This window comes from Amblyomma maculatum, unplaced genomic scaffold (assembly GCF_055883805.1).
Source record: "Amblyomma maculatum isolate TAMU_Amacu unplaced genomic scaffold, ASM5588380v1 scaffold_12, whole genome shotgun sequence".
Taxonomy (NCBI): domain Eukaryota; kingdom Metazoa; phylum Arthropoda; class Arachnida; order Ixodida; family Ixodidae; genus Amblyomma; species Amblyomma maculatum.
Window position 1 is genome coordinate 393,201 of NW_028146737.1, and position 16,338 is coordinate 409,538.

The 16,338-nt window shown below is 44.8% G+C and overlaps 1 protein-coding gene across 1 annotated transcript; it reads left to right on the forward strand.

Moving 5' to 3' along the window:
* Window positions 1-1,102: 1,102 nt before the first annotated feature.
* Window positions 1,103-15,365, forward strand: LOC146172621 (uncharacterized). Its single transcript, XM_084585726.1, has 3 exons — window positions 1,103-1,399; window positions 5,060-5,383; window positions 13,424-15,365. Exons 2-3 carry the CDS (start codon window positions 5,213-5,215, stop codon window positions 13,598-13,600), a joined length of 348 nt encoding a protein of 115 aa, XP_084441852.1. The 5' UTR covers window positions 1,103-1,399; window positions 5,060-5,212; the 3' UTR covers window positions 13,601-15,365.
* The last annotated feature ends 973 nt before the right edge of the window (window positions 15,366-16,338 follow it).

The following is a 16,338-nucleotide window of genomic DNA, read 5'->3' on the forward strand; positions in this document are numbered from 1 at the left end:
CAATAAGCAGCCGGGTGTCTTGTGTTTCTTGGAATTTTATAGTTCATACCTTCATGCCACACGATGATGATAGTGCAGTCTTCAGAGTTATGGATGAAATTCCGTCTTCATAAACTGCGATGCTTAGTATGACACCTTTCATATTGCAAAATGAAAAAAGAAAAAGAAAGGGCCTTTTGATTTCATTCGAGAATACTGAGGAAAATGCGGAATTAAATGTGCCAGCACATTCAACGCGTGTGTCATTGGTGAGGGTAAGTGCGTATTTTGGGTTAGTACGCAACAAATTTGGAAGTGTAGTATTATAAAACGGACGTTTTAAGCTGCGAATGACAGTCAAATATTCATCTTGAGCTACCTAACATATATTTTTGCTATCAAATTGTGTTGCCGCTATCTTCCCAATAGAGGCGCTTATTTTTCGATTTTTTTTTAAAGAATCAGTAAAGCATGGTTTTTGGTTACTTGTACGAATGTTGACGGTTGGTATATGTTTATCAGGTGAATCATTTATTTATTTTTAAAGATTGCCCAGTTATCATGTGTCGATTGAATGTCATATGTAGCTTGTTATGCAGGAAAGTAGGTCTTAAGTTCTTGATTTATCGCCCCTTAATGACTATTTTCTTAAAGTGTTACAGTCTTCTTCAAGGTCATATTTGGCATTACAAGAAAAAAGAAGGCGGCTGGAATGACATTTTGGTCTATAATTCTCTGAAGGTAAGTAATGAATGAGACGGCATCGGGTTTACTAGCCAAAATAAAGTCAAGAATGATTTTAGATTGCGATAAGGTGCGCGTTGGTTCTGAAAGCAATTGTGATAAATTACCGTTGAAATGTATTGCAATAAAGTTGCCTTTTGCGGAACCTACTATTGAGGCAGGTGGAAGATTACGCAATTCTATGTTTGGGAAGGTAAAATCCCCGAAAATGAGGATAGAGGCACTTGGGGTAGCTTGCTGTGAGTTAGATTAGGTTGTTATTTTGCTCGTTAGAAAAGTCATGGGTCGAATGGGGTCGCCTGTAGCAGACTCCCAGTAACAGTGCTATTGGTTATGAATGACACAGTAACTTAATTATTCCGGTCTTAGATTAGCCGTTTTGGGGCTCCGCAGCCTCTTTAGGTGTTTTAAACCGCGCGCGCGTTTTCCTATTTGTGTTGTGTTTGCGCGAGCAGCGCGAGTGCGCATGAGTGAGCAGATAATCTTGGGGGCGGGATGTTAGCGGTGAAAGACGCGGGCAGATACGCGCGTCGAAGCAAGGCGCGAGGCCTTTTTTCGCCCCGGCGGGGCAAGCAGCGAGCGACATGGGCCAGCGGGGTGTGCAGGGACTACGGAAAGCAGACCGGCGTCACGAAGGTGGAAGGAGTGCCTGCAGAAACAGCCTGGGCGTATTCGCGTGAGTTGCTGTAACGCGAGGAGCAATGCTTCTTGTTCCGCCGTGAGCGCTTTGGCCTTATTGCTCGCCCTATTCGCTTCGCAGTGTGTTTTGTCTCGCCGCGGTAAAGCCCTGACATGTTTCCCGCTTCTCTTCGCTGTTCTATTGTCGCGCGCATGAACAGCATGTTCTCAGCGCAGTAGCGCCTGATGTTGTTTCCTTTCTTTTTAATGCATTTTAGTTTATCCGGAATAAAGCGGGGTTATTAAGAGACTGGATTTGTCACTCTTCAGTCGAGACCATGGCTCGCGGACCGGTTTTTTGAAGGCGAGGCCTTCATCTGGCGCCCAATGTGGGGCCTGAACCCATGACCCTGAGGTTAAGTCTCATGCTCTACGGACAGAGCTAGCCGGGCCTCTGTCGCTCACTGTTAAGTCAAAGTCCCTTCACGTCTAAATGACGAGTGACGCCATAAAACGTCATTATTTCAGCTGTGAGAATCGGAGCGGTGACCACGACAAACGATTTCTAGGGAAAGTCTGCTCTGAACAGCTGCCAACTAGCATATCCGTTATGCTGTCAGAGTGTAGCTTGCCCTGACAGAAGCGTCCATTCAGTTCGTGGTGACATCCTCGATCATATTGATAAAGCCATACAACTGATTGAACGGATAAAGGAGGCCTTCCCGTTCACAGTATTTTGTTATCCTCTCCTCTTTGTTAACCTCATTACTTCATTTTTTTCTTGTACGATGTGCACCTAAACATCGAGCACATAAGGTGGGTGGCCCGAAATGGAACTCGCATACTGGGCTCGTGCCGTTCAGGCACTCGTCAGCTCTGTGATCTGTGGTCCGTTGAGATTCCCCTACTCATTCTGCCTGATTTTATCCTTGGAAAGGCCAAAGACATTGATGCTGATGATTACGACGCAGCTGCTGATTTCGTGGTGCCGGTTTTATGTAAACCACGATTTACAGGGGGCTTAGAGCGAGGAGACAAGGATAAGAGAGTGACACAGGACGGTCGCTCGTCTGCTGGCGCTAAACCTCCCTGTAAATCATGGCCTGCCAACTGTACCAAAACTCAGCTTTGCTTAAACCATGTGAACCGTACTTGCGCGGGCAGAGGAGACTTATCGGGAGATATAGGACTGTGGTCGTACAACCAGAAAGTTCGGTCAAAAATCAGGAGTCTCCCGCGGACGTCAGCAGAGTTGGCAGGCATGCGGAAGAGCCTTGCAACTCGGCCAAGTTGATGCCTGCGCTGGGCTTGTGATCCACTAGCTCATGGCTTTCCTCTGCATCGGCGATTCTGCAGAACGTGGCAATGCTCTGCCCCAGGCACTCTGCGGCCTCCGCAGAACAAGCTCGCGAGACCGTAGGCAGTCGGTAGCATAACGTGACTCAATCATTCTTCTCTGGTCCAACCTGTTCGGCCTTCGTCCTCGCTCAACATTTTTAACGCACGACGCGCCAACGCCAGGTCGTTGCGAAGAATAGCCCTATATTCATTGTAATCGGCCATTACAGGAGTTCAATGCAAATGCTAACACTTGAATTGGTTATGAGCGACACAGTAACTAAATTATTCCGATCTTAAATTAGACGTTTACAACAAAACATAAAATTTGCTGACGATCTGCTATGAGAACACCACCGCTCTTTGATAATTCACGGTCACTTGGGTGAACTTTGATATCAGACAAGTTGCGCCAGAACTTTGATATCACTAACGTCATTTTGTAGCCAGTTTTCTGTTAGAATAAGCAAGTTGCCTTGTGTTGATGCGATGATGTTAGAAACGAGCCTAATCTCCTCTGAAGATAACTGCGTACGTTAATGAAGATTGCGGGAAACGAAAGATCCCTTCTGGGAGTTAGTGTACTCTGTCTCTATTGATGGGATGCGGTGACTGCTACTCGATTTCTGTTAGTTATACACATCGTCGAAAGCTTACCATTTAGGGCCAATGCGATCTGAATTTGAGTCCGGACTTAATCAAGACTCAGATCATGATCTGAGCGTGAATGAGCCCGAGAGAGTCGGTACATGTGTGCGTCCGCCGACCTGTGGGTGATTATAAAATGGTCTGAGCCTCGCGCCTGGAACCGCAGTGAGTCTGGTGAAACTAATACAGGGGGGCGCCACTCGCGAATAAAAAAGATAAAAATGCCGAATAAAAAAAAAAAAACACGAACAGGATGGCAGCAACGCGAGCACGAAAACGCAGAATTATTCCCTCCTGAACAAAAATCCAAACGGGTTGTTTGTTACTTAGAAATATTTTATCGCGCCTTTCAAATAAAAAATTCAACTGCACTATATCTCAGTTTTCACCACTTATGATCTAGTCATCCGAAACGGGTGACGTGCTGTGCGCAGTTCATTTTGGTCATTTTGCATTTGACGCTGACTCTAGTCACTGTAAGCGAAAACGCGATCAATTTATAGCTCTTGCTTAAGATGAAAATCGAAATGCCTGCAAATAGTACTCAACCCCATCCCGTCTTTGTGCATATGAGTGTTGAATTGTATTGTTGATCGCAGCGTCAGTACAGCTCCTTAGTCGGCGGTCATTTTGAGTAGATTCCTTGAGCAGTCAGAGTACTTTTCGTGTTCCTGCATACGATATCGCGTGATAAACAATGGCACAATTTATCTAAGTATCTGTAAGATGCTTGGATATCGCGTCTTCAATTTCTTAAATTTCAGTACTCAGGGAAGCGTGCGACCCCCGAGTAAGGATCGTTTGTTCGTGCTGCCCAGAAGCTTGTCACCTGTTTCGGGATCTTTTCAGCGCATGGCCGCTGTTCGGCGCCGTTTTGTTTGATTGGTTCTCAGAATGGTCATGTGTTTCAATCTTGTGGCGCAAAATTTTGAGCTGTCGAAATGGCTTCTTGCAGTGCCGTCAAAATGACGTTAAGTTGCAGACACATCTTTAGCAGAGCTATTCACGCCGACTGAATAGTAGATATCAGTAACTGCGGACGGAAAAAAAAAACTGTATAGATGATTGGGAGGAAAACACTTATGCTTGTATTACGGATGAGATAAAAGGTACTATTCCTGTAATCTGACTGGTTCACGTTGTGCAGCGGTAAATACGTCATGCATACACATCAGACTGTTATGACAAAATGAAGTTTCATGACATAAACAATGTCCTGTCATTGACGAAAATGGCAGAAGTTGGGCGCCACGTTAGGCGAGTGCATAAAGCCGCGAATTTGATGTGGAGTACAGGAGGCTGTCAACTCACCGCTGTTTGGTACAAAATTACTCTCGGTGGTGATGTAAGCTGAGACATCTTGCTGTAATTACAGAAAGTACTGAAACGACGCTATAAGAGTAGTTTTCAGCCGCGCAACCTTTTGAAGGATTAAAATGGAAGCGCAAATTTACAGCCGCACGAGGGCACTATCTGTCTTCCCGTCGCAAACGCTTTGCTCTCGCAGAGAAATCATTGATCCGTGAGGTTGCCAAGCGAAGCAATGGCGGTCTGCTAACTCAAGCGGCTTATCTGCGCGAGATGAGGCATTTCAGAGAGCACTGCGACGCTTTCGAATTATCTGTCTGGACAGTTCGTAAGTGCGACCACCCGAGGAGTCATATGGTGCTGTGACAGGCTCGGCGGCACCGTTAGACGCACGATGCTGAACTTCGTACTTTTCTTTGCACAGGCGCTACTGGAATGCAGTGGATCGGGCTGTGGCGACTTCCATGTGTCCCCGGGCCATCTGTCTTTTGTGACGTCGGTGACGCGACATCGGCAACCAAGTTTGCATACGGGTGTGTTTGGGTCGCTTATATCGGTGCAATCAGATGGAAACCGCATGGAAGGACTATCACCGTTACCTCGTTTGGACACATCGTTTGGCGCAGCGGCAACATCCGAGACTTCGTGGGAACGGCCTAAAAAGACTGGACGGACAGCAGATCTCTTCAGCGGGCTCGGCGGCACCGTTAGACGCATGATGCTGAACTTCGTACTGTTCTTTGCACAGGTTAGTGACAAATGGTCATTCACAAGTTGCCTTAGAAGCGATTGTGCCTGCCTTGTCGTGCTGCCGATCCCCCAGTGTATTTTTTGTTGCTGCCATGAGTAATCGCGAGTGCTTTGCATGCTGTTGAAGCTAAGTGGCGATGTGGAGGAGAACCCTGTGCCTGATGAACAGAAACTGGATCAAATTCTGAGCACTGTCACGGAAATTAAGGCTACCCAAACTGCTTTGCAAGGTGAACTTGAGGGTGTTCAGTTCAGGCTCACTGAAATAGAAGACACATTAGCGTCGCTAAAGCTATGTAATGAAAAAGTGCAGAAATGTGAGGAATCTGTAGTGGTGATGCATAAGGAATTGTTCCAAATCACTAAAAGACTGGGTGCCCTGGAAAATAGGAGCCGTAGAAATAATATTGTGACCTATGGATTGAAAGAGGAAAATAACGAGAGTGCCTCCGAGCTTCAAAAAAAAGTAGAAAACAATCTCTTGAGAAGCAAATTGGAAGTCCAGGTCAGATCCATAAAACGCATCCATCGTGTTGGCAGGAAAGATGCTGGCAATGAACGCCCTGTCATCTTGCGCTTTTATGATTTCACTGAAAAGGTCAAGGTTTTTCAAAGTTGCCATAAGCTAAAGAACAGTGGAATATCAATATCTGAGAATTTCTCGGTTCCTGTGCGCGAAATACGCAAAAAATTATGGCAGTATTTAAATTGAATCGTGACAATGGGGATAAAGTAAGTTTAGTTTTTGACAAGCTCAAAATAAACAATAATATGTACGCATGGGATCCCACAGAGGATAAAAGGGTACCAGTGAAGCAAACGAAAAACACATTTTCGAAATCTCATGGTGCTCCCGCTGGATGACGTTTTCACAATATACCATTAATCATTCTGAGTTTCAATGCTAGGAGCATTGTTAATAAGGATGATAAATTATAAGAATTATTCCTGCTTTACAGTTCAGACGTACTAATAATTACAGAAACGTGGTTGCACTCTTCCATACATGACTCGGAAATCGTCCCTGAGTCTTACACACTTCTTCTGATCGGAACAGCCGTGGTGGTGGGGTTGCTATTGCCATTAATCAGAACCTCTACTTCAAGGAAGAGGAAGGCATGGACGGCCATTAAAGTGTTTGGTGCATGATAACAACGGGTAATGATAAGCAGTAATCGGTGGTATTTTTAGGTGCCCGAACGCGACAGATGACTATCTTTTGAAAGAGCATGACTATTTGAATTCTAAAATGAAAGAACGGACTAAAATCATATTATCTGGAGATTTCAATTTACCCGGAATTGATTGGACCACCTTAACTCCTGGAAGAAAGGAAGTGACCAATTGCGAACTGCTTTTAAACATAATGTTCAGTTTTTTGTTTACAGCAGCTGGTTACTATTGCCGACACGCATTCGGGGCTATACTACCTCAGTGCTCAATCTTGTTATTGTATCTAGCATGTGAACCCCGGAACTTGTCATTGCGGAAAGTATATCAGACCATAAGTTACTGGCATTAACATTTCCACAGATGGGACAGCAGAGCACCGCAGTCCACCTTGAGCAGACACGTATTGTAACGAAAGGTTATAGTCGGGCTTATGACGTGAGCATCATCGACTTTATAGATTTAAAGTCGGATATTTATATTTTGGAAAACCGGTCAGTTGTTTAATTACGGCTAAAGCTCAAGGAAACGATAATATACTGGGAAGAAAAATTCATTCCATCCAAGACGAAAAGAAGACAACGTAAAACGCCATATATTACCCGCAATATTATTCACCTAAAGCGAAAACTCGTGAGAATTCGTAGAAGTAAAAAATCACTTGCGGAAATATGTGAACTCCCCCCCCCCCGCTGTTCATGAAAAAAATTAAAGAGGCGAGAGTAAGGTTTTTTTTCAAGCACAATGTCGAACTTTATGTCTACACAACCACAGAAATGTTGGCGCTATTCTTCAAAATCTGATGACGCGATCTCAAAAATATAAGTTGACGGATGTATCATAAATATCAGTGAGCGATTGCAAACTATTTAAATTCATACTTCCAATCTGTCTTCACACGTGCAACACCGGTGAATGCAACCCCTGCCCAGCACACTAGCCACATGCCCGAAGTGGTGATAACACAAACAGGCGTAATTAACTTACTCTTGCAAATAGATACGAAAAAGTGTCCTGGTCCTGATGGCATCTCAAACGTATTCATCAGACGCTATGCTGAGTAGACTGCTCCTTTTCTGTGCGCAAAATGTACCGAGTCACTTAAAACAGGTACTGTTCCACAAGATTGGCTCCATTCAAAGGTGAACCCTATTCACAAGGGCGGCAGCAAATTGCTGGGGAACGCATACCAACCTATATCATTAATCAGTTCTTGTTGCAAGGTAATGGAGCATATAATTCATAATGCTATCATAACATACTTAGAAGAGAACAACCTTCTATTCCCCAGACTACATGGCTTTCGAAATAAATTGTCAACAGCTACTCAACTGTTTGAAATCACACTGACCTGGCATCAATAATTATTTCTCGACTACAGGCTGATACAATCCTCATAAATTTCGCTAAAGCTTTCGATCGTGTTCACCATAAAAAATTGATTTTAAAACTAGAAACGATAGGTATTGATCTGAAAATAGTAGCATGGATAGAAGCCTATCTTTCCAACCGTAAACAGTTCATGTCAATAAATGGTTTCGACTCAGATTACCTTGAAGTCCTTCGGGGGTCCCGCAGGGCTCCGTTCTTGGGCCCCTGCTGTTTCTCATATATGTAAATGATATCTATTTGTGTGCCGAACATGGAGTGACAATGAGACTTTCTGCAGATGACTGCGTGATTTATACAGCCGTGAAAAGCTCTGGTGACCAAATGAAACTTCAGTCTTCTTTAAAAAACATTTCTGACTGGTGTGCAGCATGGGACATGCAAATTAACATATCGAAAACGGCGCATTTAAACATAACAAGAAAAAAATTCCTTTGTCTTACAACTACACATTATTTGGCTCCCCGATACCACACGTAGCCAAAGCAAAATACCTGGGGATCACACTAACCCAAGACCTTAAATGGCATGCACACATCGAGAACATATGTAGCAACGCATTCAAGCAGCTTGGTTTTCTTCGCCGCAGACTAGCAATGGCTCCACCGCACGTGAAGTTAACAGCCTATAAAACATTAGTACGACCTATCCTTGAGTATGCAAACATAATCTGGGATCCCCATCAAGCGTACCTGATCGAAAAGTTAGAAACAATTCAGTCGAAAGCTCTACGATTCATATATTCGAAATACTCATGTCATGAAAGCGTAACAGCCATGCGCATCACTGCACAAATACAGATCTTGTTTTGTCGCCGGAAAACGACTGTAATGAAGTTCCTTTACAACATTTATCATCATAGATTAAACATACATAAGGAAGACTACCTGTTAACACTCCAGCGTCGATCCACCCGAGGTAACCATAACTATTGCATAAGACCATTCTTGGCGCGTTGCAACACGTTTAAATACTCGTTTTTTCCTAAGGCTATCGAAATGTGGAATGCGTTACCAAGTGAAATTGTTAACATTACTAACCCTGACAGGCATCGATAGATCGCCAAGTACTGCCTTAAACTTCAGCTCCAACACTGCCATATTTGTCTAGCACTATGCATACACTTCAATGTCAACGAAATGGAGTCTTCCCACTATGGAAGAAGCAAGCAAATTTACTGGCAGCTTCTTTTTTAATAAGGTAATGTACGCGCCATGTATATGGAACATGTTTGCTTGTCACTTATGATGTATTTCACGTAAGGTTTTGCAGATGTGTGCATACAGGCTCACCATTTGCTTATTATTCGGAAAATAAAAATAATTACTCAAGAGCACGTTATGACACTACGCTGTAATCATATGATGTTGTTAACTGACTTTTTCCTTGACTGTTTTTTAATCCAGCCAAAAAAGAATCTTTCTTTATTGCTTTGCATTTTACCGTTACGACACTAATGAACATGTGCACGCGGCGTCACCATAGCTTCATACCACGATTTCCAGTCATCTTTCGCTTTCTTTCCCTTTTCTCATTTGATCCCCGTCTGTATGTGCAAATTGGCCCCCCTGGGCATTGACAAGTTAACCTCCCAGCTATACTCCGTTCTTCTGTTTCTGTCTCTCTTTCTCAGAAATCTTTCGCGTTATGCAGGAGCCCTTTCGCGCGCTAGCGCATGAAAATTTAACAGACTATGTATGCCTTCCACTAAATTGGTTGTGTGCGTGTCTGTAACTGGGTTACACTTGGTTATATTTTCATGCGCTGGTGCGCAAAAGGCTCTTGCGAACGCGAAAGATGTCTCTCTCTCTGCGCTGCTTTCCGCGCTCCACACAACTCAAGTTAACACTTTAAGAACTTAGCAGGCTTGCTGACCTGATGGTAGCGGGGTTTAAAACGGCTGTTCAAAAAGGTGGACAGAAAAGCCAGTAGCTAAGACTAATTTTTGATATTCTGAGACTGGACATGGATCATGACGGATGCGCGGGCGCCGCTTAGAAAGTGCTGGAGCCACATCGCAAATCTGTCGATTCCATTGTTTACGACGGCGTTCTTAAACGTTTTAGTTCTTGCATTCAAATGCCGCTAATACGTGGATGTGAGAGGTCATCGGCGGTTACGAGGGGCAATGCCATTTTCCGCTCCTATTCTGTGCCAATCAACTGCGAATATTTCGTTGCCATTCTTTCTCTTCAGCTGTAACGTTCCTCGAGTCTCATAAACCCGTTCAGCCTTTCCGTGCGTAGCCGCTGTTGAATGTGCACTCGCCAGCAGGCTCCCGCAAACGCAATGCCACCTCACGACCGCGCTCTTGCTCGCGCCGGCCGTTCGCGCATGTATTGTTACTTTTGATAAAGACGGTATGGCATATGTCATCATTTTGATTTCAATCGCAAACTAGGCTTGCGACGGCGTTCTGAAGGGTAAAAGAAATAGAATGGCACCACCCGGAATACTGCAAATGAAACACATGTTTGATATAGAAGTTGTGAAATCTTCCACCACATGGAGGTCCATTAGTGATGCCGTACGCCATCGTTATGAACCCCGTCGCCTGTTGACAATCCCAACTGCATCTATTACAACTACAGCAATGGCAGACGGATTTCGCATTATGGGGCTAGTAAGACATTTGCGTTATTATGCCCATAGATTTCGTGTACACTATTTCAATAGACACGAGTATCGAGCTCAGTGACCGGAGGAAAAAAGCGGATGCCGAAAAATTGTATCGTTTGGTTTACAAATACTTTTGTGTGGTTTGGTAAGCCCCAGGCCACAGAGAATTCAGATATTAACTAGAGTTGCACTCAACACCTTTAAATATCGGTGATTCGTCGATAAACATGCATTCGAACATTCTTGGTGACTGACGTAGCCGAAGCTAGCCACCGCCGGCGTTCAGATTCAGATGCAGTATATCGCTTTTGCTTCATTATCATGCAGTTAAACCATGCCGATAATACTGCGTGAAAAGATAAGTGTGTATCATCCCACGAGACAGGTAGATGATAATACACCGATGCACATAACCCTGTCCATTTATGCGCATTAGTTTATGGCAACATGCACAGTCTAGGGTAATGGTCATTTCCGGGGTAAAAAAAATAAAACGCTGAATAGGAAAGCGTACACTGTCAATCACACTTAGCGGGAAAATGCTTCCGCGTGATCATGCACCTGTGGAACGCCATTGCATTTAACTGGTCCGCGAATCAATGCTAAGCGACGCGCGAGAAGATTTACAACGATGCGGTGCTTCATGTTGACGGCCACTCTGCATCAGTTTGCTACCCGTTTGGGTACAATAGCGCTTCTCACGCGTGCAGCCCGCGGGGCCGGGTTCCTGTTTAGTATGATTGACTCCCCATGCGCGAAAAGAGAAATCCCACTGCGCGGACACACTGACAAGCTGCGTCGTTCCAAAGGCAGGGCTTGATTTTTCCCAACTACTGCCCTTGCGTCACCAGGGCACTCAAGTTGTATAGATTGGATTGTATAGATTGTATAGACTTTGTATAGACTGGATTGGCTGAAACTGAACGCGCGTCACCTGCTGATCGGACGCGGCGCACCAAAGAAAGCGAAACGTGCACACAATATTAAAGCATAACAATGGTTAGTCAGCCATAAATACAGTCAAAATAAAACGAAGGTTAAATGCTCCAAATATCAAACAGCCACAGCAAAAAAAAAGGCCTTAGCGCACCATAAAGACATCCAGACGAATTACCATAAAGCAATGCCTGAATGTAACGCCATCAAACAAAAACAACATAAAATGCAAAAGCTTTCTCCCGAAAGCTCACCCTGCTTATGATTGTTCATCGCATCGGCCCATCTAGCCGTCTATTATTTATTAAATGAGGTTTTCTGCGTTTATTTGTAGCGCTACTCCCACCTCTCAAAAAGGTAGTCATTGGGGATATGTTTACCCGGAAAGCAAAGATGTCAACGTTGAAAAAGATTAAAGAACGCTGGATATGTCGAGGAAACGACTTCCGCATGTAGATGAAATTTCAGAGACTCGCCGTTTCTTAATTTTGTTCCATTCACTTCATTCCAGTGTGGCTTTCGTTTCAGTTTTATTTCGCTTTGTTCTTTTTCTGTTAATCGTTAGTTTCTCCGCGCTTTCTCTTATAATTTCGTTTCCTTTTGTATATTCACCTTTCCCTCCAGTTTCTTTTTTCCCGTCTTTCTTTGCTTTATTTTTGTCGGTACTATTTTTTTTCCTTTCATATACAATTTGTGCCCTCCTCCTATGAGCGTCTTTTGTAATTTCTCCGTTTCTTCCTTTTACTTTCCTTCTTTTTTTTCTCTTCGTGCGAACCAGTTTTTGCTTGTGCGCTGGTTGTAGAATGTTCAGCTATGTGTGAGCTTAAATGATAATGCATTCTAAACATTTCGGTGTGGATGACTTCCAGGGGACTTGCCAATTAACAACACCGTTCTTTTTTCCTAACTGGAGTCTCTGGGAACCTTTGGCCGAACTTTAACATTTATACGCAGTTGCCTTACTGATCATTTCGAAATAATAAACTTGGCCGACATTTTATTGCACCCAGCATCCATTAACCAATGTACGCCTCAGGGTTCAATTTTAGGACGACTGTATTTTTTAGCATGCATCAAGAATTTTTCTGGTTATTTCACCAAATCTAACTGCATTTTATGCGCTGATGACACTACATTATATACTAGTGACAGAAATATAAATGATCTAATCAAAACTTTGAAGCTGAACTAAAACTTACAGCTGACTGGTTTCAGGTAACTAGATTGAAATCAATCCTTTAAAGAAAAAGAAATTTTACGATGTTTAATTCGCAATCATAAACAGGCGATTAATATTGCTCTACTTTATTTGGATAACCAAATTATACCACTTTCTGAATGCACTGCATTTCTTAGTGTCCCACGAGACAAACATCTGAGATTTAGTATGCAGTCGGAATCATTGTCAGAATGGGCTTTTTGTATTGGGGTGCTTCTTAGAACACATCATTACTTTCAGCAACATATCCCCCGGGCACTTTTTTTAACATATTCACAATCAATTAACATACTGCATATCAACTTGGGGAACTGCATATCTCATTAATATATCAAGCATTCATCATTTACAAAATAGTGCAGTTCGAATATTTAGCTTTCCTCGGTCCTCTCCCCCCCCCCCCCTCCCCCTATACCGGAATCTTATTATCCTTTCTTTGCTGAGTCTGCTTCGCCACAACAGTTCTGCTAATGGTGATATTGTAATTACTGCTCTTTTTTCATCTTTGTTCAATTTTGCGGCAATTTGCTACTGCCCATAATTAACACTATCTATGACAAGCAAAACCTTCTGTTTTCAGCTATAACTATATGGAACTCACGGCCCTCATGCGCTAAAACAGATCAGTGTCCAGGTTTTTCAATAATAACGTCAAAGCAATAGCGGCTGTGACTCAGTGCTAAAGTGGTGTCTCTTCCTGTGCAGATCCTTGGATGCATCGACAAGCTGGTTTCATGGAACAATACTCCAAGTGGCGTCATCTGCGCATGCTTCGCAGACGGGTCATCGACTTACGAGCAGCATGCTGAAACCTTCGCCAGTGCATCGCCCCTGTGTGCCATAGCTACGGCTTGCCGGGTGGATCAACGGCTCGGCTCCTGAGTGTTCCATGGAACTTTGGTGCTTGTGAGCGCACCGTCGACTTCGGGAGCAGCGCGACGTCACCAGCCAAGAGCTTAAAAGCGCCATACGAGATCTCGTTCTTCAGTGGACAAAGCAACAGCGGCTGTGACACAATGCTAAAGCACTGTCCCTTCATTGTGCAGGTATGTTACCTTGAGAATACTCGGTGCCTAAAATCAGACAATCGATCATTGCTGCTGTTTCTTTGCCCACAAGACGCAGTTGGTTTGTGTTGGAACGCCATGTATTATATCAGCCACCTATTGTTGAGTGGAGACGTGGAGCTCAATCCAGGACCTCCTTAATCTGACCCCCCAACGAAGCCCGGAAACTTATCAAAATGTAATCAGCCTAATTACAGCACTTCTGTACTGTCCACGTGCTCTGCAAAGACCGCTCAACAATCGGCTGCTGTAACGTGTCCAACTGAAACTGATAACATTGTGACCATGCATGCCGAAGTTGTTGAACGACACAAGCATATGGCTGAGGACCGTGGCAATATTAAGCCATTCCAAGCATTCGTTAACTCACGTTTTGATATGCTTGAAACCCGCGTGGCTGCAATTGAAGCGTCACCATCTAGCTTAACAGTTAGCGCGTTCCGAAATTAAAACACTAACTAGAACTGTGGCTCGGTTGGTTGAAAAGAATGAGGACCATGATAACCGATCCAGTCGCAACAATATTGTTACGTTAGGCGATCCATGCGCTCATATGCGCATAAGAAGGAAAAAGAAGAATCTCGGTAGTTTTTCGTGAAGACGACGACGACGTTCAAGCAGTGTGGGCTGCTGGTGCCTGCAGGAAAGGCCTGTTGTGTGAAAGCCTTGTCTTCTTGTCCTAGCCGTTCGCCATCGCCTCGAGCCTACCGTACCCGATCACCTACTCCTCGCCGCAGCTTGTCCCCAACGTACCAAGGCCCCTACTCGGGAAACTAGGGAACGCAGCGCCCGGACGTGGCGCTGTGTTACCAACCCGGACAGCCAATTGTGTTTCGACCATCGCACCACGCAGCAATTTGATCAATGCCCTCGTAGATAGAGTCCCTGTTCCCGCTCTCATTGACACTGGAGCCCATATTTCAGTCCTTAGCTCTTCGTTCCGCCAACGCCTCAAAAAGTTCTTGCGTCCGCTAACACCTCTGCAGTTCGTGTTGCTGATGGCAACACCGCTACCATCATCGGAATGGGCACCTCGCGCGCTAGCATCGCCGGCCACCACGTCCCTGTGCTCTTCGCCGTCCTTACTACTTGTCCTCAAGCCTTCATTTTAGGCCTATACTTTTTATCAGCCCATTCCGCTTTTATTGACTGTTCCTCCGGACGTCTGCGCCTAGCCCTGGTCCATTGTGTTCACGATCCTAGTGCTGACCATTCCCAGCCTCGCCTCCGCTCTAGTACATTTACTCGCCTACCTCCCGAGGCGGCAGTATACGTGCCCATGTAACCTTTTCCTTCCCTTCCTGACGGCGACTACGTTGTAAACCCCATCACCGACGTCGCTCTACAGCGCAATATCGTCCTACCTTATAACATTGTGCACGTCGCGAATAACCACACCTACATTCCCGTACTCAACTTTAGCATGTCTTCGCAAGTTCTCCCGGAGAGAGGTTTTCTTGCCGAGCTCTCACCTTTGTCCAGCTTTACTATATCAGCAGTACTGTCTGACCATGACGCCGAGGTACCTGCCTAACCAGTCCCGTCACAAAGCCCGGAGGACCGCATCTCAGCTATGGTTGCCTCTGGCCTGCGTCCCGAATAGGGCAGAGCCTGTGCCGGCCTTTTACGGTCATACAGCGACATTTTTTATTTCGGTCACGGATCCCTGGGCCAAACGTCTGTCGTTACACATCGCATCGATACTGAGATGCCCGCCCTATTCATCTACGGCCTTACAGAGTTGCTGTTTCCGAACGCTGGATCATTCAAGAATAAGTGGAGAAAATGTTGGCCAGCAACATTATTGAGGCGTCGAGCAGCCCCTGGGCGTCTCCGGTAGTACTCATCAAAACAAAGACAACAGCTGAAAGTTATGCGCAGATTATCGACACCTAAATAAGATAACAAAGAAAGACATGTACCCTCCTGCAAGGATCAAAGACGCCCTCGACTGCCTGCATGGTACCAGAAACTTCTCTATTAACCTCAGTTCTGTATATTGGCAGATCTCTGTTGACGAAAGAGATCGCGAAAAGTGCTTTTGTCACCCCGGATTGCCTCTATCAATTCAAGGTGATGACTTTCGGCTTATGTAATTCCCCTGCGACCTTCGAGCGCTTGATGAACTCGTTACTACGCGGGTTCAAATGGAACACATGTCTGTGCTACCTCGATGAGGTCATCGTATTTTCATCAACATTTGAGGGCCACCTCCATCGTGTTTTGGTTATTCTTGGCGTCTTCCGAAGAGCTCGCCTTCAGTTGAACTCCAAGGAGTGTAGCTTAGGTGGCAGGGAACCGATGTCCTAGGATATTTAGTCAACACCCATGGCATCCAGCCGGACCCCGACAAAATTCGCGAAATTCTCGATGTAAGTGGTTTTCCTATCCCGAAATCTCGCAGCGACGTGCATAGCTTCCTCGGACTTTTCTCATATTTCCTGCGATTTGCACCAAACTTCGCGGAAATTGCCCGCCCACTTACGCAGCTTCTGAAAAAAGAGGTCGCCTTTTCGTGGGGCCACGAACTATCGGCCGCCTTCGCCGCTATTA

Excerpts from the sequence above, each read along its gene's own strand:
- LOC146172621 (XM_084585726.1), top strand. The coding sequence starts at position 5,213 with ATGGAAGGACTATCACCGTTACCTCGTTTGGACACATCGTTTGGCGCA. Across the intron at positions 5,384-13,423 it reads TCGTACTGTTCTTTGCACAG|ATCCTTGGATGCATCGACAA; the intron begins GTTAGTGACAAA and ends CTTCCTGTGCAG.